At 49.7% G+C, this 25,967-nt stretch overlaps 1 protein-coding gene across 1 annotated transcript; it reads right to left on the bottom strand.

Moving 5' to 3' along the window:
* Nucleotides 1-224: 224 nt before the first annotated feature.
* HROB (homologous recombination factor with OB-fold) lies at nt 225-22,716 on the bottom strand. The gene is given in 11 exon segments (XM_074389140.1): nt 225-1,623; nt 4,726-4,844; nt 5,572-5,585; nt 7,415-7,519; nt 7,866-7,951; nt 8,140-8,248; nt 9,649-9,789; nt 11,836-11,919; nt 15,044-16,225; nt 19,684-19,734; nt 22,495-22,716. Coding segments are annotated over 11 exon segments (1,956 nt in total). The 5' UTR covers nt 22,498-22,716; the 3' UTR covers nt 225-1,561.
* Nucleotides 22,717-25,967: the final 3,251 nt, after the last annotated feature.

Raw genomic sequence — 25,967 nt, 5'->3', positions numbered from 1 at the left:
CGCCTCCTGGGTTCAGGCAATTCTCCTGCCTCAGCCTCTTGAGTAGCTGGGATTACAGGCACGCGCCACCATGCCCAGCTAATTTTTTTGTATTTTTAGTAGAGACGGGGTTTCACCATTTTGACCAGGATGGTCTTGATCTCTTGACCTTGTGATCCACCCACCTCGGCCTCCCAAAGTGCTGGGATTACAGGCTTAAGCCACTGCGCCCAGCCAATTCCCCAATTCTTAAATGTGGGCTACACACAGTGACTTTCTTCCAAAGGGTCCAGTACAGAAAGGAAGAAGGAAAAAGAGTAACTTTACAGTGGAGAAACCCGGCAAAGCTTACCTTAGTCAGGTGATCAAAGTCAGCATGAGCCCTTGAGATGTGGCAAGAATAGCACCTGCCTTCTGGTCTTCCTCCAAAACCCAAAACCCCAGTCTAGTCATGAGGAAATATCAGACAAATCCTGATAGAAGGGCTTCCTACCATATGCCTGCCCAGTACTCCCCAAAACTATAAGATCATCAGAAACAGGGAAGGTCAAAGAAACCATCACATCCAAGAGGCAGGATGATTATGAGATGGGATTCTGAGGGGAAAAGGACATTAGGGGGAAACTGAGTAAATCTAAAGTATGGAGTCTAGTTAATAATGTATCAGTAATGGCTCATTGTGACAAATGTACTATATTAACATAAGGTGTTAATAATAAAGGACACACCTGTAATCCCAGCTTTGGGAGGCTGAGGCAGGAGAACCTCTTGAACCTGGGAGGCAGAGGTTGCAGTGAGCAGAGATTGCACCACTGCACTCTAGCCTGGGTGACAGAGCAAGACACCATCTCAAAAATAAATAACTGGGAAACTGGGTGTGGGGTATGTGGGAACTCTTCGTACTATCTCTGCAATAATTCTATAAATACAAAACTGTCTAAAAGTATACAAAAAAGAAAAAAAAGAGAAAGAGTTGCCTGAGCCCTGTTCTGGCCACACAGCACTGGCAGGACAGTTAGGCAGGAAGCAGCAGGGCTGGAAAGGAAAGGGAGGCAGGGGCAGCAGGGGCTGCTTTATTTCACAACAAGGTACAACAGGCCACACCTCTGTCCTGCACCTGGGAACCTCGGGCACAGATGAGCAGAGCAACCACAGGTCTGAAGAGACAAAGCAGAGGAAGCCTGAGCGTGCTCCTCCCCTATGCGGAGGGGGAGGTTGTCATGGCTCCTTTTAGCTCCTCAGCTGTCCAGGGACTAGGGCGTGAAGGGACAAGAAAACCAGGCCCAACATCCTCTAAAGTTAAACTGAGGCAGGAGAGGGACACCCAAGGTGAGGGTGACATGTCTTTCCTGTTGGCTGGATAGCCAGTCTTGGGCTAGGTTCTGGTGCCAATGGCAAAGGAAGGCCCAAGGTGAGGGCAGCGAAGAACATGAGAATCCTCAGGGAAAACCCCCAGGGTGGGAGCAACCACAGAAGCCCCCTGCTGTGTCCACTCTTCAGTCATGCTGGCTGCCTTCTCCCCCGTGGATGTGACACACCCAGAGCTGCCTGCTCAAGGTGGATGTCCTGCGTTGGGGCAGTCTCAACCACTGGTCTCACAGAAGAATTCCTCAGGGAGCTCACTCAGGAGTCCATCAAGGTCATCTACAGAGAGGGCAATGATGGGTAGCCTTAGTGACAACATCAGGGTTCTGTGTGATTCAAGTCCAAAATTTCTGCCCTTCAGGAGGGCCTGGACCTGGATGTATAGCTGGGCAGGTGGCTCCTCCAGGCAATGGTACCCATGCCATTGAGCCTGAGGATGGCCTGACTTCCACCTTCCCTCTGCTCCCCTTGTACCCATGCATGACGAAAGGCAGGGGTGTAATCCCCTGGGTCTCACTGGTTCCTCTCCTTCCATCCAGTCAGTGCCAAACAGGAAGGCTTCGGAGGTCACCTAGTGCTACACTCTCATTGGCTGAGGGAGAAAGAGGGCTGGGAAAAGCCATTAGATGTGTTTAGAGTTACACAGTTCCTTAGTTGGCTTCTCATCTGACATTGGAAAACGTCACCCCTTCCTCAAAGTGCCTGTGTAAAACTACAGTTCTTAGATGTGGTACTTACACCTGAGAACTTGGACACAGCTGACCTTGATAATCCCTAGCAACATTATTTACCAACAGCAGCTAATATTGACTGAGTGCTTGCTCTGTGCCTCAATAACCATCCACAGGCAGGGCATCTGCAGGTATCTCTGTTATCACCCACTTTACCTGAGAGAACAGAGTTTCAAGAGGTAAAACACCCTGCCCAAGGTGAGCACACTCAGGCTCCATCTGACACCAGAGCCACTGCTGCCAACTAGAAAACTACTGCCTACTGGATTGGATCAGAAAACCCTGGGAGTAAGTCAGACTGTCTGTAAGCTATACCCAAGGGCCTAGCTCTGCATCTGGCAAGAGCATTCAGTAAATATCACTGCTGGAAGGAAAGACAGAAGTTAGTTTGGGGAGCATTCACAATTTCATTATGGTGACTGGCACTGTACCCAGGAAGGTAGGACTGGAATTTGCTTATAAGAAAAAAGGTGGCCGGGCGCGGTGGCTCAAGCCTGTAATCCCAGCACTTTGGGAGGCCGAGGCGGGTGGATCACGAGGTCAAGAGATCGAGACCATCCTGGTCATCATGGTGAAACCCCGTCTCTACTAAAAATACAAAAGCTGAGGCAGGAGAATTGCTTGAACCCAGGAGGCGGAGGTTGCGGTGAGCCGAGATCGCGCCATTGCACTCCAGCCTGGGTAACAAGAGCGAAACTCCGTCTCAAAAAAAAAAAAAAAAAAAAAAAAAAAAGAAAAAAGGTTGCCCTGCATTAGCTATACGGTGACTGTCTAGAGAAACATGATATGAAATGAAGGGGAATGGCAATTGGCATGGGCCTAGGAAACTAGGAATCAGGGTAAGAATCAATCAGTATTTGGGCAGGACACAGTGGCTTACACCTGTAATCCCAGCACTTTGGGCGGCTGAGGTGGGCAGATCACAAGGTCAAGAGATCGAGACCAGCTTGGCCAACATGGTGAAACCCCGGCTCTATAAAAATACAAAAATTAGCCAGGTGTGGTGGCAGGCACCTGTAATGCCAGCAACTCAGGAAGCTGAGGCAGGAGAATCGCTTGAAACTGGGAGGGAGAGGTTGCAGTGAGCCGAGATCGTGCCATTGCACTCCAGCCTGGGTGACAGAGCAAGACTCCATCTCTAAAAAAAAAAGAAATCAGTATTTGTCTCCAGCACTATCCAGCCACCATTAGCAGCTGCCTGCTCGCAGGTCTGTCCCTATACTGAAGATGTGACACCAGCCCTAATATTCTATAGTCAACTCTCTGTGACTACCAGCAACCTGGTGATGCCTCGACTTGTCTCACAAAGAAAGAGTGCAGGCTTCCAGGCAATGCAAGATTCCAGCATAAGGGAGGTATGCTTTTTCACAAGATAGAATGGCCTTTATGGTTTATCCATTGGGTACACTGTGAATTAGGTTTAGTGTGAGAACACCTATCCGTAATCCCATGAACTTTGGAGCCAGACAGGATTGAATTTTTGGAATTGAAAAGCTAAAGATCAGGCTGAGCATGGCTGAGCATGGTAGGTCATGCCTGCAATCCCAGTACTTTGGGAGGCAGAGACAGAAGGATCACTTGAGCCCTAGGAGTTCGAGACTAGCCTGGGCAACATGGCAAGACTCCATCTCTACAAAAAATTTAAAAGTTGCTGGGCATGGTGGCACATGCCTGTAGTCCCAGCTACTTGGGAGGCTGAGGTGGGAGGACTGCTTGAGCCTGCCTGGGAGGCCGAGGCTGCAGTGAGCCATGTTGATGATACTGCACTCCAGCCTGGGCAACAGAATGAGACCCTGTCTCAAAAATTAAAATTAAAATTAAAAAAGCTAAGGACTAGATCCTGAATGGTGTTAGTTTCACCTGGGTAATGCTGCCTCCTGAGCAGCTGGCCTGACCACAAGGGGTCTGCATTTGGGCCTCTCTGGTTTGTAGCCTGGTTCTCCCACAAACCACGTAGATGTTTAACTCCTCAGCACTCCTCTCAGTTTAGTCAGGATGGGAAATCTGCCTCTGTGGTCCAGTCATCAGCCCACAGAGGACTCAGAGTGTGGCACAAAGACAGCAGATGGACAGAGGATAGTGATGTTTCCTCCTTGTGGCTGATGCACGTAACTTGGAATCGGGGAAACCTGTGGATGACACTGTTTCAGAGGCCCCGCCCCCATCACACTGTTAACGAGTTTGTGGCCTGCAGCCTTGCCAAACAAGACACTGTATCTGATTTCTGTAAGATTATAAAAGATCCAGGCCAGGCACAGTGGCTCACGCCTGTAATCCCAGCACTTTGGGAGGCCAAGGCGGGTGGATCACAAGGTCAAGAGATCGAGACCATCCTGGTCAACATAGTGAAACCCCGTCTCTACTAAAAATACAAAAATTAGCTGGGCATGGTGGCACACGCCTGTAGTCCCAGCTACTAGGGAGGCTGAGGCAGGAGAATTGCTTGAACCTAGGAGGCGGAGGTTGCGGTGAGCCAAGATCGCGCCATTGCACTCCAGCCTGGGTAACAAGAGCGAAACCCCGTCTCAAAAAAAAAAGATCCAAAGATTCACGGAAAGAGGAAAAAGATGTAGCCAGGAAAATTCTGGTTCAGCTATTCAACAGGCAATAGGAGAACCTCTCTTGCTCCCAGATAGGCTGACTGCCTTACCTGCTTCTGGGAGTTTTTCTTCAGGGGACGCCCCTGCCTCTAGGTTTTGAGCTGTTGTTCTGAAGCCTTCCTCAGGCTTTGCAGCCACATCATGCTGGAAGCCACCTGAATCCTGGGGACAGAGGATCTGGTTACCAATGCTTATGCCCCTGAAATTCCTTCAGATGGTACCATCTCAACCCAAACAACAAAGGAACAGGTGGGGACTCAGGAAAGAAACATGATGGAGGAGTATGGCAGGGGCCAGTCACCCAGGCCCATGCTGAAGGGAGGGAGCCAAAACACCAAACACCTAAAGCAGCAGATAATTTAATAAAACAAAACAAAAAAACAAACCTTTTTTGGCTGATTTTCTTTCCTAGTTCTGTTGGTATCTAATGTTTTAGGGATTCTATATAACTAGAACACAGAGTGAAAAGGCCATTCAGAAATACATTGAGGAGTTAGCCTGGGATTTAAAATTAGCGGTTAACAATCCCCAAAGGATTATGTAGCTAATATATGGGCAGGTAATTAAAACTGGTAATTAAGGCCAGGCGCAGTGGCTCATACCTATAATCTCAGTACTTTGTGAGGCCAAGGCGGGAAGATCACTTGAGGTCAGGAGTTTGAGACCAGCTTGGCCAACATGGTGAAATCCCATCTCTACAAAAATACAAAAACTAGCTAGGTGTGGTGGCAGGCATCTGTAATCCCAGCTATTTGGGAGGCTGAGGCAGGACAATTGCTTGAACCCAGGAGGTAGAGGTTGCAGTGAGCCGAGAACATGCCACTGCACTCCGGCCTGGGTGACACAGTGAGACTCCATCTCAAAAAAATAAACAAATAAATAAAAACTGGTAATTAAATGGTTAACTAGGCTTAGCCCTAGGAAATAGGAGTAGGAAGGGTGGGATCTATCTTTTGCTTATTCTGTTCTATTTCGGTTTATTTCAAAGAAAGGTAGTCTGGACACAATGGCTCACGCCTGTAATCCCAACACTTTGAGAGGCCGAGGCAGGCCAATTACCTGAGGTCAGGAGTTCGGGACCAGCCTAGCCAATATGTCGAAACTCCATCTCTACTAAAACACAAAAAAAGGGCCAGACGCAGTGACTCACACCTGTAATCCCAGCACTTTGTGAGGCCAAGGCAGGTGAATCATGAGGTCAGGACATTGAGACCAGCCTGGCCAACATGGTGAAACCCTGTCTTTACTAAAAGTAAAAAAAATTATCCGGACATGGTGTTGGGCGCCTGTAATCCCAGCTACTCAGGAGGCTGAGGCAGGAGAATCACATGAATCCGGGAGGCAGAGGTTGCAGCGGGCCGAGATCGTGCCACTGCACTCCAACCTGGTGACAGAGCAAGACTCTGTCTCAAAAAACAAACAAACAAACAAAAAACTTAGCTGGGCATTGTGGCACATGCCTATAGTACCAGCTGTTCAGGAGGCTGACGTGGGAGAATTGCTTGAATCTGGGAGGCAGAGGTTGCAGGAAGCCAAGGTCACGCCCCCGCACTCCAGCCTGGGCGACAGAGCAAAACTCTGTCTAAAAAAAAAGTAAAAGAAAGGGGCCGGGCGCCGTGGCTCAAGCCTGTAATCCCAGCACTTTGGGAGGCCGAGGCGGGTGGATCACAAGGTCAAGAGATAGAGACCATCCTGGTCAACATGGTGAAACCCCATCTCTACTAAAAATACAAAAATTAGCTGGACGTGGTGGTGCGTGCCTGTAATCGCAGCTACTCAGGAAGCTGAGGCAGGAGAATTGCCTGAACCCAGGAGGTGGAGGTTGCGGTGAGCCGAGGTCACGCCATTGCACTCCAGCCTGGGTAACAAGAGCGAAACTCCGTCTCAAAAAAAAAAAAAAAAAAGAAAGGGTATTTTTTGGAAGTGGGGTGGAGGGGCTAAAGGGAAAGATGAGGAAAATGGAAGTAGAAAGTTGGAGCTTAGACGAAAACCTCTGTCCAAGATGATTAGAGGTCATCAAGTCAAACATACTACAGATGAAGCAACAGCAAGGGAGGCGACAGGACTTGCCCAAGGTCAGAGTACACGTTTTCAGTACACAAGCCCCAGGTCTCCTGACCCCTGGCCAGGATCCTGGGAAGGTGGTGGGGGCAGGGCATATCAAGCCCAGGCTCTGCACTCTCACCACAGAATGGATCTGCCTGGAAGCCCATGCTCACCTCCCACAAATGCCCAATGCTTGTCTCAGTTCCTAAAGAGGATGTCCACACCAGTGTTCTGTGCAGCTTCTCCCTAATTTAGCAGAGGAAGAGTCCAGGAGGGAAGATACAGAGCAGGTGCTGGCTCACCTGACAAGCCATTTGTAGCTCTCTGTTCTCTGCATTGCCACCTGTAGCAGATCTGACCCTTGGTCATTTACTGCTACCACCCCCCGGTAGGCTCTCCACTTGGTTAGTTCTCAAGTGACTCCTATCCTCTCAGATGTTCAAGCCTGCCATCAGACGCTCAGGGATCACCAAAAAGCCAGCTGCTCCTCTAGGTACTGTTACGGAGCCATCTGGCAGGCGGCTGGATGAGGGATAGGAGAAGATGGTCCTGTCCCCAAAGATACTTTTTCACCTCAGAGCACCTGTCCCCTTTCAGACGCTCTGCTCCCCAGGGTGGAAGAAAGGAAGAAATCAGAAGATCCAGGCAGAAGGAGGGCCTTACCAGTCCCCTGTTCCATCCTGCTCCTCTTACCTTGGGGAAGCTCCCATCCCCAGGATCCGGGCTGTAAATATGGACCAGGTTGTTGGGTGTCACGTTGAGGTAGTGATTTCGAAGTGAAGGAGAAAACACTCCAATCTGAAGTCAAGGAAGGGGAGGGTCAGTGTCCTAATGGAGCATTCAGAGGTGCCAGATGGCCACCTGCCTTTCACTTGGTGTCCTCTGCCTAACCTTGGTGCCAGAGGAGAACCATTTGCCACACTCTCCCCTCAACACAATCCTCCATCCCCATCCACCCTGAAGAATGGGGGCCAGCTCAAGGGCCACAAGCCTTCCCTCAGCTCCTCAAGCCAGGGCCTAGCAATGGTTCAGCCACTCCATGCCTGGTGTTGTAGAGGACGGCAGCCAGATATATAAAGAGAAAGACATGGCAGGCGGGGGGGTCTCTCCACAGGGCAGTGGTGTGGAGAGCTGCTTCCCATACCTGCTTCAGCAGCAGCACTGAGCCAGGCTTCAGCTCATTTTGGCGCGTCTCCAGCAGCAACCTGTGCACTGTCCCCTGCATCTCTCCTGCAAATACCACAAGGCCCATTAGTCTCAGGGTCAAGGGAAGCACAGGGACTAGACTGGGGCCTGGCTGGGAAGTGGGCTGCTTGCTGCCTCAGTTTTCCTGTCTGCAAATGGAGAGGATGCTTCCTCCTCATCTCCTGGCCTCAATGGAGCCAACTCATTAGACACCCGAGGATCTAATTCCTTACCCGTGGGGTCCTTGAAAACCACACTGGCGTCCATTGTGCTCCGAGTCAGGGACTTGATCATCACCGCCATGTTGGGGACCTTGTTTCTAGGAAGCTGCTTCAGGGCTGCCTGCTTATAAGGAGAGGCATATGCTGAGCCTTCCATGGCCCACCTGTGACTTCCCAGGTCTCCAAGTGTGCCAGGGCAACTGGAGGTAGAAGGGGGCAGAATATAGTTAGAGTAAAGATCTTCCTTGTGGAGGATAAAGGGTATCCTCTCTCTCTCTGGCAGACCTAGAGTTGGCAGGTCCTTCATTTCTCTCCCCTGCTTCCTTTCTTTTTTATTTGGGTTTTTAAATTTTTATTTATTTTACTTATTTTTATTTTATTTTTGAGATGGAGTCCCGCTCTTTACCCATGCTGGAGTGCAATAGTGCGATCTCAGCTCACTGCAACCTCCGCCTTCTGGTTTCAAGTGATTCTCCCACCTCAGTCTCCTGAGTAGCTGGGATTACAGGCAGCCACCACCATCCCCGACTAATTTTTGTATTTTTAGTGGAGACAGGGTTTCACCATGTTGGCCAGGCTGGTCTCAAACTCCTGACCTCATGATCCACCCACCTCAACCTCCCAAAGTGCTGGGATTACAGGCATAAGCCACTGTGCCCAGCCTATGTTTTTATTTTTGAGACGGAGTGTCGTTCTGTCACCAAGTCTGGAGCACAGTGGCATGATCTCAGCTCACTGAAACCTCCACCTCCCAGGTTCAAGCAATTCTCAAGCCTCAGCCTCCCAAAATGCTGGGATTACAGGCATGGAGCCACTGCACTTGGCCTGTTTGGGTTTTTTTAAAATGAGACAAGGTCTTGTTCTATTGCCCAGGCTGGAGTGCAGTGGTGCCATCATGGTTCACGGTAGCCTCCACCTAAGATCAAGTGATCCTCCTGCCTCAGCTTCCCTAGTAGCTGGGACTGTAAATAACTGAATGCAAGGCATATGCCACCACATTCAGTTATTTATATATTTTTTTTTGTAGAGACAGGTCTCACTTTGTTGTCCAGGCTGGTCTTGAATTCCTGACCTTGAATGATCCTTCCACCTCAGCCTTCCAAAGTGCGATTACAGGTGTAAGCCACTGCATCTAGCACTTTTTGTTTATATGTGTTCACACAGTGTTCCATCATAGCAAGCCACAGGGAGGGATATGTTGGCACATGTACTGGCATGTCTCTGCACACGACCCTTGACCACTGGGGAGCTTTGAGGGTCACAGTGTGCTCACCTCACCCCATCCAGGGCCTGGAAGTGCAGAGGCACCCACTCTCTCCTTCCACCTAGGCCCAATCCTATGGATGACAGTGAAAAGGTAGGTGACAGGAAGATATAATCAAAGGGGCTTCGTGCTGCTGCTCATATAGGCCTGGGGTACGAGGGAGCAAACAGCCCCTTCCTAAGGTGGAATAGGGCAGTGGGTCAGAGAGAGGGAAAACAATGGTCTTCCCTTTGGGTCTCAGAACCCAGAATCCTTACCTTCCGAAGCACCATGACGATGCTGTAGGTACAGAGGAAGCAGCTAGGGTCTCTCTCATCCAGGCCTAGCGCAGATTTCATGGTCAGCCAGGGCCCTCGCCCAAAATCCTCCTCCACAGATGCCTGGGAACTTACAACAATCTGGTACCACAGAGCAGAGTGGGAGCTTGTATGAATACGTCTACCTTGCTACAGACTCTTGATTGAGACTGGGTAGAAGGGTGACAGAGGAAGGGCAAATGCCCTTGGAAAAACTATAGTACAATGGCCACAGTCACTCCTCTCATTTATCTCCTAGATCAGAAAATGGCAACATAAAAATTTTTTTCTTTTTCTTTCTTTCTGATTCCTTTGGCAATTGAAATGTGAAAATCTTGTTGCATATCACAGCTTTCATTCAGCAGGTACTCTATTTTTTCTTTTTTTTTTTTTTTTTTTTGAGACAGAGTTTCGCTCTTGTTACCCAGGCTGGAGTGCAATGGCACGATCGTGGCTCACCGCAACCTCCGCCTCCTGGGTTCAGGCAATTCTCCTGCCTCAGCCTCCTGAATAGCTGGGATTACAGGCACGCGCCACCATGCCCAGCTGATTTTTTGTATTTTTAGTAGAGATGGGGTTTCACCATGTTGACCAGGATGGTCTCGATCTCTTGACCTCGTGATCCACCCGCCTCGGCCTCCCAAAGTGCTGGGATTACAGGCTTGAGCCACCGCGCCCGGTCCTATTTTTCTTTTTAAAATCAGGTCCAGGCCGGGCACAGTGGCTCAAGCCTGTAATCCCAGCACTTTGGGAGGCCGAGGCAGGTGGATCGCGAGGTCAAGAGATCGAGACCATCCTGGTCAACATGGTGAAACCCCATCTCTACTAAAAATACAAAAAATCAGCTGGGCATGGTGGCGCGTGCCTGTAATCCCAGCTATTCAGGAGGCTGAGGCAGGAGAATTGCCTGAACCCAGGAGGCGGAGGTTGCGGTGAGCCACGATCGTGCCATTGTACTCCAGCCTGGGTAACAAGAGTGAAACTGTCTAAAAAAAAAAAAAAAAAAAAAAAAAAAAAAAAAAAAAAATCAGGTCCTGTCTGCAGGACTAGGTAGAAAAAATTTTTTTAAATAAAATCAGCTCCTCGGCCAGGCACGGTGGCTCATGCCTGTAACCCAGCACTTTGGGAGGCCGAGGCGGGTGGATCACCGAGCTCAGGAGTTTGAGACCAGCCTGGCCAACATGGCGAAAACCCATTCCTACTAAAAATACAAAAATTAGCTGGGTGTGGTGTCGTGTGCCTGTAATCCCAGCTACTCGGGAGGCTGAGACAGGAGAATTGCTTGAACTCAGGAGGCAGAGGTTGCAATGAGCTTGGATCACCCACTACACTCCAGCCTGGATGACAGAGCAAGACTCCATCTCAAAAAAATAAATAAGATAAAATTAGCTCCTAACTTTAACTGCATTGAAGCAAAAGGCTGTCCATGCTTATTTTTTTATAACAGACTCAAAAAGTCTCAGGGGTAGGAATTCACCACATAAATTTACAGGCTTCCAGAGTGTCTTAGTCATTTGGAAACCAGTCATATTTTATTTGGGATGCTTCTAGCTTTAACAATTAACCTTCTTATATTAATACATGCTTTGGATTCAGAGTATTTGCTGCTTTGGATCTGAAATGGACTGGCGGATCTGGGGAGCTACAGCAAAGAGAAAAAACACTGGGGAGAATTAAAAGCAAAACTGGGTTTGAGGGCAGAGCAGGTCAACCAGAACCCCAAGGAGGAGGGAGGCTGGGTCTCACCCACCAAAGGGAACCTAGCAGAGGCAAGAGAGGGCAGATCCTTCCCAGCTCAGGTCTCAGAAACCTGATAATAAGGGCTCCTGAGACACAATCTCATAATACTTACAACAGTCTCCTCCTCTGGGGGAAGATGGAGCTAGCTGGGCCTTTATTTCTTAGATGGGAAAGAAGGCTGGACCCATCGCATCAGATAATACCTGCCTGGCACCAGGACAGGCCTCGATTAATGCCAGTAAAATTGCTGCCTCTCCCAACTACCTGCCTCAAATGTCCTTTGGTGTGTGACACCAGCAAACAGGCCTAGCAGTATCAACTCTTGATTCTCAACTCCTGAAACACGGAGGGACGTCCCTCACTCTCAAATCAGGCCCAGAAAGTTAACACTTGCAAAGAATAAGTTACCTCTGTCTGGAATTTAGCCAGAGCACCATGGGTTGGAGTCTGGGGCGTGGAAACCATGATGTCCTCCAGACTTCTCCCACTCTGCTAAGAGAGAAGAGAAGGAGAAGGTGAGAGCAAGCTCAGCAGCTGTTATTTACAAGTATAGCTTCTTGTCTGGATTACATAATGAGTTCAGGAAACGATCAGGGACAATTAACACATTTTACATCTCTCCTAACAAAAGTCTCAGGAGCCTCTTTGGCAGCTCAAAAAAGATACTTTGGGGATTGTTTTGCAAATGTGAGGAAGCTGGCGCTGGCCCAGGTGCAAAAGCCAGGGCTCCCTGAATCAGGCAGTGACACAGAGAGGCCTGGCCAGGTGCAGTGGCTCACACCTGTAATCTCAGCACTTTGGGAGGCTTAGGAAGGTGATCACCTTAGGTCAGGAGTTCGAGACCAACCTGGCCAATATGGAGAAACCCTGTCTCTACCAAAAATACAAAAATTAGCCAGATGTGGTGGATTGGGCCTGTGATCCCAGGTACTCGGGAGGCTGAGGCAGGAGAATCACTTGAACCTGGGAGGCAGATGCTGCAGTTAAGCTGAGATTGTGCCACTGCACTCCAGCCTAGGCAACAGAGCAAGACTGGCTCAAAAAAAAAAAAAACCAAACAGGCCTGTGATGAGCAAAGGGGCAACTTTCCCTAAGTCCTAACCCTTCCCTCCATGGAGATCCAGCCCAGGAGGAACACAGACAGCATCTTTCATGTCGGCTAACATGCTAGGGAAGGTCAAGTAATAGGCAGGATTTGTTTCAAACACCCTTAAAATGGAAGGAACAGGGCACACCTATTACAACCAGTCCAGATCTTCAGAGTCCAAGATCTGGGATCTGATCCAAGACTAATGTAATCCAAATCTCAGCAGGGCTGTCTCCTTTTCAGCCCCAGCTTCCCCACACCTGCCACAATGAACCATTCTGTGAATCTGAGAGCACTTTGCTCTTCTGCCTCTGTGCCTTTACACATGTTCTTCCCTGCCTTCCCACTGCAGGAACATCCACAGAGCACGGCTCCCGCTCTGCCACACACCTGTTAACCTCCTACTCATCCATTCAAAGCCCACTCAGCAAGCCTAAGGCAGAGCCAGTGTCTCCCCAGCACCCAGGGAATGGCCCCCATTCACACTCTGTGCTTTGTGCATGTTTGTTTGCATCTGTTTCCTCCATTTCACGGTAAGCTCCTTTGGACAGGAACCATCTCTTTTAATCTCTGTATTCTCAGTTCCAGGCAAATTGTCCAACACATAACAAGTCCTTAGCAAATGTGTATGAATGACTTCCTGCCGCAGTGTTAGCAAACAGTAGGCACTCAACCAATACACGAAAAGTATGAAGTCCTAGCTGGGTGAGGTGGTGCACACCTCTGTAAGGGAGCTATATGGGAGGCTGAGGCGGGAGAATTGCTTGAGCCCAGGAGTTCAAGACCAGCCTGAGCAACATAGCCAGTCTTTAATTCTTTTTTTTTTTGAGATGGAGTTTCACTCTTGTTACCCAGGCTGGAGTGCCACGGCGCAATCTCGGCTCACCACAACCTCCGCCTCCTGGGTTCAGGCAATTCTCCTGTCTCAGCCTCCTGAGTAGCTGGGATTACAGGCACGCACCATGATGCCCAGCTAATTTTTTGTACTTTTAGTAGAGACGGGGTTTCACTATGTTGACCAGGATGGTCTCGATCTCTTGACCTCGTGATCCACCCGCCTCGGCCTCCCAAAGTGCTGGGATTACAGGCTTGTGCCACCGTGCCCGGCCCAGTCTTTAATTCTTAAAAAAAAAGTAAAAGAGCTGGGCGTAGTGACTCACGCCTGTAATCCCAGCACTTTGGGAGACCAAGGCAGGCAGATCACAAGGTCAGGAGTTTGAGACCAGCCTGGCCAACATGGTGAAACCCTGTCTCTACTTAAAATACAAAAAATGGTAGTGCATGCCTATACTTCCAGCTACTGGGGAGGCTGAGGCAAGAGGATTGTTTGAACCTGGGAGGTAGAAGTTGCAGTGAGCCAAGATCACACCACTCAAAACAAAAGGAAAAGAGGGTTGGGGTGCAGTGGCTCACGCCTGTAATCTCAGCACTTTGGGAGGCTGTGGGTGGATCACTTGAGGTCAGGAGTTCAAGAACAGCCTGGCCAATATGGTGAAACTCTGTCTCCACAAAAAAATACAAAATTACCCAGGTGTGGTGGCGGGGGCCTGTAGTCTCAGCTACTTGGGAGTCTGAGGCAGGATAATTGCTTGAACCCAGGAAGCGGAGGTTGCAGTGAGCTGAGATTGCATCACTGCACTCTAGCCTGGGCGTCACAGCAAGATTCCACCTCCAAGAAAAAAAAAAAAAAAAAAAAAAAAAAAAGGTGTGGTGGCTCAAGCCTGTAATCCCAGCACTTTGGAAGGCCACAAGGTCAAGATATCGAGACCATCCTGGTCAACGTGGTGAAACCCTGTCTCTACTCAAAAAAATACAAAAAAATTAGCTGGGCATGGTGGCGCGTGCCTGTAATCCCAGCTACTCAGGAGGCTGAGGCAGGAGAATTGCCTGAACCCAGGAGGTGGAGGTTGCGGTGAGCCGAGATCGCACCATTGCACTCCAGCCTGGGTAACAAGAGCGAAACTCCGTCTCAAAAAAAAAAAAAAAAAAAAAAAAAAGGAAAAGAAAAAGGAAGTTATGAAGTCCTCAGAGCCTTAAGTACTTCTTTCACGGTGGATTTTTTTTTTTTTTTTTTTTTTTTGAGATGGAGTTTCGCTCTTGTTACCCAGGCTGGAGTGCAGTGGCACAATCACCACAACCTCAGCCTCCCGGCTTTAAGCAATTCTCCTGCCTCAGCCTCCTGAGTTGTTGGGATTACAGGCTCGTGCCACCACATCCAGCTAATTTTGTGTTTTTAGTAGAGATGGGGTTTCTCCACGTTGGTCAGCCTGGTCTCGAACTCCTGACTTCAGGTGATCCGCTCGCCTCGGCCTCCCAAAGGCATAAGCCATCACACCCAGCCCACAGTGGATTTTCTGGCATTCAATTCTTCCCTTCTATTTCTTCTATAGCTCTGAAAAGCCTCTCTGCAATTCCTTCTTTCCTTCCCTCCCTGCAGGAGGGAAGATATTCTAGGGCTGGACAGTGCTGGAACCCTGCTTCTCTTCCCTGCCCCCGCCACCCCAAATCCTGGAAAGCCAGCTCACTCACCTGGTGAGGCAGGATTCCAGCTGGGCCGGGGAAACGGCGGGTTTTGGCTCGGGTAGAGAGGTGAGTGGGCTGCGGGGGTGTCCGGCTGGCAGCAGTGACCAGCTGCACTAGGTGATTGGTAACTACGGGTGTCTGCAGAGCTCCCTGTGGACCCAGGGAGAAATGGGGACCTTTTGGGGTGCCAACAGGAAAATCAATGGAAGACACTGGAGCTCGGGGTTGTAAGGATACCCTAGGAAATAATCCAGAGCTAGTCCCTGAGGGAGCAGAACAGCTTGAGTTGGGAGTTCGAGCTCTGGGTATATGAGCTTTGCCACTTAACCAGGAACGTGGAGACTGAAATGACTGACGAGGGAAACGATTTTGAGGGCTGCTCTGAATGGTCCCTCTAGCAGCTTGGAGAGGCTGGAGTGCTTGAACAGGGGGGCCTCGTGGACAGACTTCCCAGTGGGGTTGCCGAGTGGGAACTGTTAAGGCAGTTGGTACAGGAAGGTGACTTGCAGCACCAGGTCTCAAGGGGGGCCATGGAGTCCTACAGTTGATGACAGGATCTAGAGGCTCATCCTGAGCTGACGTGGTACCCGCTTTGTGGGTGGCAGGCCCTGGCCCCTTCTGGCAAGATCCACTCAGATCAACTATCCGGGCCTTTTTAGCCAAAACTGAACCTTCCCACTGCTGGGCAGGCAGGATTGGTGTGGCCTCACTGCTGACTCCACGTTCCAGCTCCATGCCAGCCTCCTCCAACTCCATGCTTGCCAGGACCTTATCAAATTCGTCTTGTTCAGGCCCCTCAAAGCCACCAACTTGCTGCTGTTGGCTCCCAAAGGTGAGTAGGGGGTGTGGGGCTGAGGACTGGGGTCTTGCTGGCTCTCTGGGCACTTCTGTCACTCTTCTCTGATTGCCAATCCAGCTGCTGGAAGTAGAGACGGGCCTTAGGTGAGCTGTTCCTGCGCATGATGGATGGCTGTCAGCACTGGGCATGCTGGAGGGAGGGAGGCAGAGTTCCGGGGTTGGCAGGCCCAAAGCCTCTGAGGGAGCAGTGGGGTGTAATGGCAGTGGCCTGGAGGACTGTCCCTGCACAGTCTCCTGTAGCCTAGAAGAGATAGGTCTCAGGTGCCCAGTATTCACAGGCAGCGAGCCAGCAAACCGGTTCTCTGCATCTTCCACAGCAGACAAGAAATCCTACAAGTAAGCAGAGATGGCAAGTCTTGGCATCTGGAAATCAAGAATGTTCAGGCACATGGCGTGTATGTTTGTGGGTAAATGTTTGCAAACAAGAAACCAAGCATGAGGGCTAGGCATGGTGGCTCATGCCTGTAATCCCAGCACTTTGGGAGGCCAAGGTAGGAGGATCACTTGAGGTCAGCAGTTCAAGACCAGCTTGGCCGACATGGTGAAACTTTGTCTCTACTAAAAATACAAAATTAGCCAGGCGTGGGGACACGTGCCTATAATTCCAGCTACTTGGGAGGCTGAGGCAGGAGAATCACTTAAACCTGAAAGGCAGAGGTTGCAGTGAGCCTAGATCATGCCACTGTACTCCAGCCTGGGTGACAGAGTAAGACTCAGTCTCGAAAAAAAAAAAGGCCAGGTGCAGTGGCTCACACTGTAATCCCAGCACTTAGGGAGGCCAAGGCAGGCAGATCACCTCAGGTCACCAGTTCAAAACCAGCCTGACCAACATGGAGAAACCCCACCTCTACTAAAAATACAAAATTAGCTGGGTGTGGTGGTGCATGCCTGTAGCCCCAGCTACTCAGGAGGCTGAGGCAGGAGAACCACTTGAACTCAGCAGGTGGAGGTTGCAGTGAGCTGAGATTATGCCATTGCACTCCAGCCTGGGCAACAAGAGCAAAACTCCGTCTCAAAAAAAGGCATGAAAGGTCTCTGTCTCTTACCACCTCTGACCTCATCCACGGGCCTACCACAAGGCTCTATCAAAAACACTCAAATCTAGGGCTAAGTCTTCAGGTAGCTTCTCTTTTTTTAGCCTTCATGGGTGAGGAGAGGGGCAGTTAGAGGACAGCAGGAGAAGCAAATGTTCCAGAGCACCAAGAAGTCAAACAAATCACTCTAGGTCACACAAACAACCATCTCAAGGGGACACTTTCTGGTCTCTGGCCTGTTATCTAAACAGGGATCTATCTAGCTGGTCATGCTGCCTGTCCTTAGCTCACTCCTCATCCCCAGTAGACACTCCTGTGCTCTCTCTTTCTTTCTCTCTCTCTCTCTCTCTCTCACACACACACACACACATACACACACACACACCCACACCGACAAAGAGAGCTACCCTTCAGTAAGCCAGAGAGGCCTTGGAGCCAGCAAAAAAGGCAGAAGTTAAATATAGCTTTTCAAGCAAGTTAAATTAAGTATGAATTCCAGTTGGGAAGCAAGGTGAGACTGACAACTTCAAGTGCAACAGACCTGTTCTGAGGGTGGTTTTAAGTCAGAACTGCTGATTTAACTGACAGGAGGGTCCCCACCATCCCCACCCTCTGCTGCTGTACTGCATTGTCTGGGCTAGAGAAAGGCGTTTTCCTGCTTTGTGTATTACTGAGTGACTCCCATACTCAGGCAGGACCACCATTGGACTCAACAATAATAATAATGACCAGAACTCTAGCAGTAATAAAATCCTGGCGACTCTGGAGGTTGATGGATATCTTTTCTCCCAAAGAGCTCACTCTCAGACATGACGTCATCTGCCTTAGGAAGGGGGAAAGGACTGATCTGCCATTTTCAGGGAACAGAAACTTCAGCTGTCAGAGTCCTTTACTCTAATTCTATTACTTGCCTAGCAGTCCCACCATCACCTGGTAAGATCCAAGAGGGTCATTTTAACAGTCACTTTTTCAGCTTGTAATCACACATCTCCAACGCTGAAAGACAAGGAAACAACTCCTTGACAAAACTGGCAGTTGTAAATTATTTGTAAAATCAAAAATCAGAGCCAGGCGCGGTAGCTCAAGCCTGTAATCCCAGCACTTTGGGAGGCCGAGGCGGGTGGATCACGAGGTCAAGAGATTGAGACCATCCTGGTCAACATGCTGAAACCCCGTCTCTACTAAAAATACAAAAAAGTAGCTGGGCATGGTGGCGCGTGCCTGTAATCCCAGCTACTCAGGAAGCTGAGGCAGGAGAATTGCCTGAACCCAGGAGGCGGAGGTTGCGGTGAGCTGAGATCACGCCATTGCACTCCAGCCTGGGTAACAAGAGCGAAACTCCGTCTCAAAAAAAAAAAAAAAAAAAAATCAGGATGGACCCGCTGGCTCACACCTGTAATCCCAGCACTTTGGGAGGCCAAGGCAGAAGGATCACTTGAGCCCAGGTGTTTGAGACCAGCCTGGGCAACTAAGTAAGACACTGTCTCTACAGAACAAAAATTGGCCAGGCGTGGTGGCTCACACCTGTAATCTCAGCACTTTGGGAGGCGGAGGCGGGTGGATCACAAGGTCAGGAGTTCAAGACCAGACTGACCAACATGGTGAAACCTCGTCTCTACTAAAAATACACACAAAAAAATAGTTGGACATGGTAGCACACGCCTGTAATCCCAGCTACTCAGGAGGCTAAGGCAGTAGAACTGCCTGAAGCTGGGAGGCGGAGGTTGCAGTGAGCCAAGATCGTGCCACTGCATTCCAACCTGGGCGACAGAGTGAGACTTCTTCTCAAAAAAAAAAAAAAAAAAAAAAAGGAAAAAAAAAAAAAGAAAAAGAAAAAATTAGCTGGGCATGGCAGCACACACCTGTGGTCCAAGCTACTGAGGAGGCTGAGGTAGGAGGATGACTTACGCCTGGGAGGTTGAGCTGTGATTTTGCCACTGCACTCCAGCCTGGGTGACAGAGACCCTGTCTCCAAAAAAACAAAGAAGTTCACACACTGGGGGCTGTCAGGGGCCGGGCAATGGAGAGCATCAGGAAGAATAGCTAATGTATGCTGAGCTTAATATCCTGGGTGATGGGATGATCTGTGCAGCAGATGACCATGGCACATGTTTACCTATGTAAGAAACCTGCACATGTACCCCTGAACTTCAAATAAAAGTTGAAGAAAAAAAAAAAATATCCCTGGCTGAGCCATTCCCAGAAATTCTGATTTAATTGGCATGTAGTAGGGCCTAGACAAGGGTAATTCTAATGTTCGAGCTTTGGATCTAGTCTCACCCCACATCTTGTGATTAGACAGAGGGAAGGGAAGAGCATCTAAGGCCGAAGAACGTCCCTCATATTGTAAAAGAGAAAACGGAAGACCAGAGAATAAAGTGACGTGCCCTGATTCACACGGCCAATTGCTGACCCCTGGCCTCCTGCCATTCAGGAACTATGCTGTCTCTTACGTGGTTCTCGCTCTACATACACTGCCTTTCCCACCACAAGTATGTTATCACAGAGGTGAATTAAATCAGCCAGATGACACAGCTGCCACGAAAGAGCCCTTATAATTTCAAGGTATGACAATTAGGCAACTCATCTGTCTGGTTTTTTGTTTCTAAGACAGTTAAATAGGTTGTTTACATTTCTCACCACTTCTCAGCCTCTCACAGACAAAAACATATACCTGTCAACTAAAAGGAGGCTGGTGGAGGCTACTGAGTGTTTACATCTTAAGACTACCTCTGATCACCAACACTTCCCTACCTCATCTTCAAACTCCTCTTCCACAGCAAACAGCTTCTGTAAACTGCATGCCTGAAAAGAAAACAAACCAATTGGGGCTGAGGAGAAATACTGTTTCCAAGTACATTCTGCCCACACTCTGCTTCTTCCTAGCACTACCAATACCATCAGGTATATTATTTTTGTTTGTTTTTGCTAGGGCTGGGAAAGGAATAAGAAATGAGAAGAAATGGTATTTTGTTAAAGACTTAAGTGATCTAGGGCTGGGTGCGGTAGCTCATGCCTGTATTTCCAGCACTTTGGGAAGTTGAGGTGGTTGTGAGGTCAAGAGTTGGAGACTAACCTGGCCAACATGGAGAAACCTCATCTCTACTAAAAATGCAAGCATTAGCTGGGTGTGGTGGCTCATGCTTATAATTCCAGCTAGTCGGGAGACTGAGGCAGGAAAATCGCCTGAACCTGGGAGGCGGCGGTTGTACTCCAATCTGGGTGACAGAGTGAGACTCTGTCTCAAAATAATAAAAATACTTAAGTGTTCTAAAATGCTTTTTTAGCTAAGTGTACTGGCTCACGCCTACAATCCCAGCTACTGAGGTGGTTTGATCCCCAAAGCCCAGGAGTTTGAGGGTAGCCCAGGCAACATAGTGAGACCTGCCTCTTTATTTTTTGAGACAGAGTTTTGCTCTTGTCACCCAGGCTGGAGTACAGTGGCACAGTCTTGACTCACTGCCATCTCTACCTCCTGGGTTCAAGCAATTCTCCCGCTTTAGCCTCCCGAGTAGCTGGGACTACAGGCGCATGCCACTACATCCAGCTAATTTTTGTAGTTTTAGTAGAGACAGGGTTTCACTACATTGGCCGGGCTGGTCTGGAACTCCTGACCTCGTGATCCGCCCACCTCAGCCTCCCAAAGTGCTGGGATTATGGACGAGACCCACTGTGCCCAGCCAAAAACACTTTCTTGTAATGTAATCCACTCTGATCCATCTGCACTAACCCTGGAAGGGAGGAAAGAGGGCAAAGGGAAGGCCGCCTAGGGGTGCAAGGGCAGTCTTCCAGGACTGTGCACATGGGTCTAAACATTTTGGTTTTGTCTTTTGTTTTGAGACAGGGTCTTGCCCTGTTGCCCAGGTTGGAATGTGGTGGCACGATCATAGCTCACTGCAGCTTCAACCTCCTAGGCTCAAGTGATCCTCCCACCTCAAACTCCTGAGTAGCTGGGACTACAGGTGTGCGCCACCATGCTCAGCTAATTTTTCTCCCCCCGGAAATGGAGTCTTGCTCTGTCTCCCAGGCTGGGGTGCAGTGGCGTAATCTTAGCTCACTGCAACCTTTGCCTCCTGGGTTCAAGTAATTTTCCTGCCTCAGCCTCCTCAGCAGCTGGGATTACAGGTGCCTACCACAGCTGTAATCCCGACTAATTTTTTTGTATTTTTAGTAGAGATGGGGTTTTGCTATGTTGGCCAGGCTGGTCTCAAACTACTGACCTTGTGATCTGCCTGCCTTGGCCTCCCAAAGTGCCAGGATTACAGGTGTGAGCCACCATGCCCAGCTCGATTTTTAAATTTTTGTAGAGATAGGGTCTCACTACGTTGCCCAGGCTCATCTTGAACTCCCAAGCTCAAGTGATTCTCTCACTGTGGCCTCCCAAAGTGCTGGGATTATAGATGTCAGCCGGGCTCAGTGGCTCACTCCTGTAATCCCAGCACTTTGAGAGGCCAAGGCAGATGGACCACTTGAGGAATTCAGGAGCAGCCCGGCCAATAAAGTGAAACCCCATCGCTACTAAAAATAGAAAAAAATTGGAGGGTTGGCAGGTGAAGGAAAAAAAAAAAAGAAAAAAATTAGCTGGGGTGGTGGTACCCGCCTGTAATCCCAGCTACTTGTGAGTCTCAGGCAGGAGAATTGCTTGAACCTGGGAGGTGGAGATTGCCGTGACCGCAGATAGGACCACTGCACTCCAGCCTGGTCCACAGAGCGAGACTCTGTCTCAAAAACAGACAAGCAAAAAAACAAAAGCAGGTGTCAGCCACGGCGACTGGCTTGAGCCTAAGGATTCTGCAACATCCCAAAGGTTTCGCTTTAGGAACCTTACGTCAAACATAAGAGAAACTACCATAAATCCAAACACGCTGGCATAGTGGCATTGCTTCTGCAAATGAAGCCAGTAGTTTCTCTACCTAATCTGAAGCCCCAAAACTAGGGTCCCAGGAGGGTAGGATGCCCCAGTCCACGGCTCCTTCTTTTTAGCCAGCAGGCTACTGTAGCCAGCTGCAAACGAGTGTCAAACCTAGAGCAGGGGTGATGCCTAACCCCAGATCCCCCAGCAGCAGGAGCTACAGCTTGCGATACAGTCCCCAAGACTCCAAGTGTCAGAGTGGAAGGGGTGGAAGGGAGGCGGAGGCTGCACTGAGCCGAGATCGCACCACAGCTGCCCTCCAGCCTGGACAACAGAATGAGACTTCGTCCAAAAAAAAAAAAAAGAAGTGGAAAGCGTGGGGGCGGGGAAGGGAAAGGGATGGACCCAAGCGGTAGAGACAACTGAGCGCACTGGGAAGGGAGGTTTTCCCAGGAGGGTAGGAAGGCTACGGGAGGGAAACTGAGGCCTGGGGGAGGTGAGTGGTTTCTCAGGGCCTCCGTTTGAACGCGGGAGGCAGAAGCTGCAGTCATCTACAACAAGCCCTAACTAGAGCCCAGGTCTCCCGACTCCGCCGAGCCCCCACCCGGAGCCGGCTCCTGCAGCTTGCGCGGAGGGCCTCGAACCCCACGAGGAGTTCCGGAGGCAGGGGTGGCTCGGCGGCCTGGCAGCCCCCAGGCTGGGCGCGGTATTACCATGACGACGGCTGGTGGGCCTCGGCGGGGAGGTTGGCCCGACCCGACACCCCGAGTCCGGGGAGTCGCCGGGGCCTCGGAAACGACCCAGGTGAAAGGCTCGGCCTCCGAGGGGCAGTGCGCCGAGGGTGGCGTCAGAGGGAGGCGTCTCGGCGATATAGTCGGAAAGTCGCCGGGGGGCTGGGGTCAGGTGCTCCAGGGCGCGTTCGAAGCTGCCGCCACTCCGGCGTCTCCGCCTTCTTAAAGGAGCAGGTATGTTTCTTTCCCGCCGACACAAAGACCCTTCTCCCTCTAGTCTTCCGCTCTGGTCTTAAAGGGGAAACGGATGAGCTCTCGGTCGTCCCCCAGCGGTTCCTTGGGCCCAGTCGGCTGGTTCAGCACAGGTTCAGGTAAGATGAAGCAAGGCGAATCTTGGCCCATGACGCCCAGTCCTGCCCCCGCTTCTTTCTTTTCCGTTTTCTGTTTTCTTTTTCTTCCTTTTTTTTGAAACCCAGTCTCTCCCTGTCGCCCAGACTGGAGTGCAGTGGCGCGATCTGGGCTCACTGCAACCTCCGCTTCCCAGGCTCGAGCAATTCTCCTGCCTCAGCCTCCCAAGCAGCTGGGACCGCAGGTGCCCACCACCATGCCCAGATAATTTTTTTAATTTTAGTAGAGACGGGGTTTCGCCATATTGGTCAGGCTGGTCTCGAACTCCTGACCTCCGGTGATCCACCCGCCTCAGGTTCCCAAAGTGCTGGGATTACAGTTCTGAGCCACCGCCCTGGTCAGCTTTTTTTTTTTTTTTTTTTTTTTTTGAGACGGAGTCTCACTCTGTCGCCCAGGCTGGAGTGCAGTGGCAGGATCTCAGCTCACTGCAACCTCCGCCTCCCAGGTTCAGGCAATTCTCCTGCCTCAGCCTCCTGAGCAGCTGGGATTACAGGCGTGTGCCACCATGCCCAGCTAATTTTTGGCATTTTTAGTAGAGACGGAATTTCACCATCACAGACAAAGGCCTGGCACAGTGGCTCATGCCTGTAATCCCAACACTTTGGGAGGCCGATGCGGGGAAATCACCTGAGCTCAGGAGTTCGAGACCAGCCTGGTCAACATGGTGAAACCCTGTCTCCATTCAAAATATAAAAAATTAGCCAGGCGTTGTGGCGGTTGCCTATAGTCCCAGCTACTACTCTCGAGACTGAGGCAGGAGAATCTCTTGAACCCGGGAAATGGAGGTTGCAGTAAGCTGAGATTGTGCCACTGCACACCAGTCTGGGTGACAGAGTGACACTCTATTTCAAAAAAAAAAAAAAAAAAAGGCCGGGCACAGTGACTCACGCCTGTAATCCCAGCACCACTTTGGGAGGCTGAGGCAGGTGGATCACAAGATCAGGGGTTTGAGACCAGCCTGGCTAATGTGGTGAAACCCTTCTCTGCTAAAAATACAAAAAAAAAAAAAAAAAAAAAAAAAATTAGCCAGGCATGGTGGCATGTGTCTGTAGTCTAAGCTACAGAAGAATCATTTGAATACAGGAGGCAGAGGCTGCAGTGAGCCAAAATCACACCATTGCACTCAGGCTGGGCGACAGAGTGACACTCCATCCTGGTCAACATGGTGAAACCCCATCTCTACTAAAAATACAAAACATTAGTTGAGCATGTGCATGTGCCTGTAATCCCAGCTACTCAGGAGGCTGAGGCAGGAGAATTGCCTGAACCCAGGAGGCAGAGGTTGCAGTGAGCCGAGAGCGCGCCATTGCACTCCAGCCTGGGTAACAAGAGCGAAACTCTGTCTCAAAAAAAAAGAAGTTCGAGACCAGCCTGGCCAATATGGGGAAACTCCATCTCTACTAAAAATACAAAAATTATCTGGGCGTGGTGATGTGTGCCTGTAATCCCAGCTACTCAGGAGGCTGAGGCAGGAGAATAGCTTGAACCTGGGAGGTGGAGATTGCAGTGAGCCGAGATCTCGCCACTGCACTCTGGCCTGGGCAACAGAGTGACAGAGTAACACTCCATCTCAAAAAAAAAAAAAAAAAAGAAAGAAAGAAAGAAATGGCTAGCTCCATTCCTGGCCCATTAATATGGGTTCCCTTCCTCCTTACTTGAGTTTGCAAACATGTGCTGGGAAGTGCTATGGGAACCACATGGCTTGGGTTTGTATCTATTTCAGTATACTTGCAAATGCATTTCACCCTAATTTGATTTTTTTTTTTTTTTTTTTGGAGACAGAGTCTTACTCTGTCACTGAGGCTAGAGTGCAGTGGCAGGATCCCAGCTCTCTGCAACCTCCACCTCCTGGGTTCAAGCAATTCTCCTGCCTCAGTCTACCGAGTAGCTGGGATTACAGGCATGCACCACCATGCCCGGCTAATTTTGTGTATTTAGTAGAGATGGGGTTTCACCATGTTAAGCAGGCTGAGCTTGAACTCCAAACCTCAGGTGATCCACCTGCCTTGGTCTCCCAAAGTGCTGGGATTACAGGCGTGATCCACCTAGCTGGCCCCTAATTTGTATTTTTATCCAACAAACAGTTATATTCACGTCAGTATGATGACATATGATTTTTATGTGTTTATCTTTACATTTGCCTTGGTATGGACGGTGGCATATTTGGATAGGAAGTGTGTATACACACTGAGAATTTTGTGTCGTGGTGGTGATCGGGTGTTGCCTGTTGAACACGTGTATGGAATGAAATGTGTGTTGTGTGCTGCCTATGGGGGCGGGGAGGACTGATCTGTTTGTGTGAATTTGTCTTTTTTTTTCTTTTTGGTCATTATGCAAAACAATGTTTGTGTGTGAAGGTTGTGGATTCTGAGTTGATGTGTAGGCAGCTATGTAAACCAGAGCTGTCCAATAAAACTTTCTATGTTGATGGAAATGTTTTCTATTCACACTTCCCAAAAGAGTAGCCACTAGCTGTGTGTGTCTATTAAGCACTTGAAGGCCGGGCAGGGTGGCTCAAGCCTGTAATCCCAGCACTTTGGGAGGCCGAGGCGGGTGGATCACTAGGTCAAAAGATCGAGACCATCCTGGTCAATATGGTGAAACCCCGTCTCTACTAAAAATACGAAAAAAAGTAGCTGGGCATGGTGGTGCGTGCCTGTAATCCGAGCTACTCAGGAGGCTGAGGCAGGAGAATTGCCTGAACCCAGGAGGCGGAGGTTGCGGTGAGCCGAGATCGCGCCATTGCACTCCAGCCTGGGTAACAAGAGCGAAACTCCGTCTCAAAACAAAAACAAAAACAAAAACAAACAAGCGCTTTAAATGTGGCTAGTTCAACTAAGAAACTGAAGTTTTAATTGTGTTTAATTTCAATTAATTTAAATGTGAATAAACACTGGTACACCACAGACAGAAACTTCAACGTTACTCACACATTAGGTGCTGTGCATGCCGCTGCCTCTTACTACAGAAGCCCCATCCCTCGAGTCCGACCCCAATGGAGCCCCGCCCGGGCATGTGCGTGCATGTGTGTGTGCGCGTATGTATGC

The sequence above is a fragment of the Saimiri boliviensis genome, chromosome 17, assembly GCF_048565385.1.
Source record: "Saimiri boliviensis isolate mSaiBol1 chromosome 17, mSaiBol1.pri, whole genome shotgun sequence".
Taxonomy (NCBI): domain Eukaryota; kingdom Metazoa; phylum Chordata; class Mammalia; order Primates; family Cebidae; genus Saimiri; species Saimiri boliviensis.
Note: the sequence above shows the minus strand (reverse complement) of the source record. Positions and strands in the feature narration are given on the sequence as shown.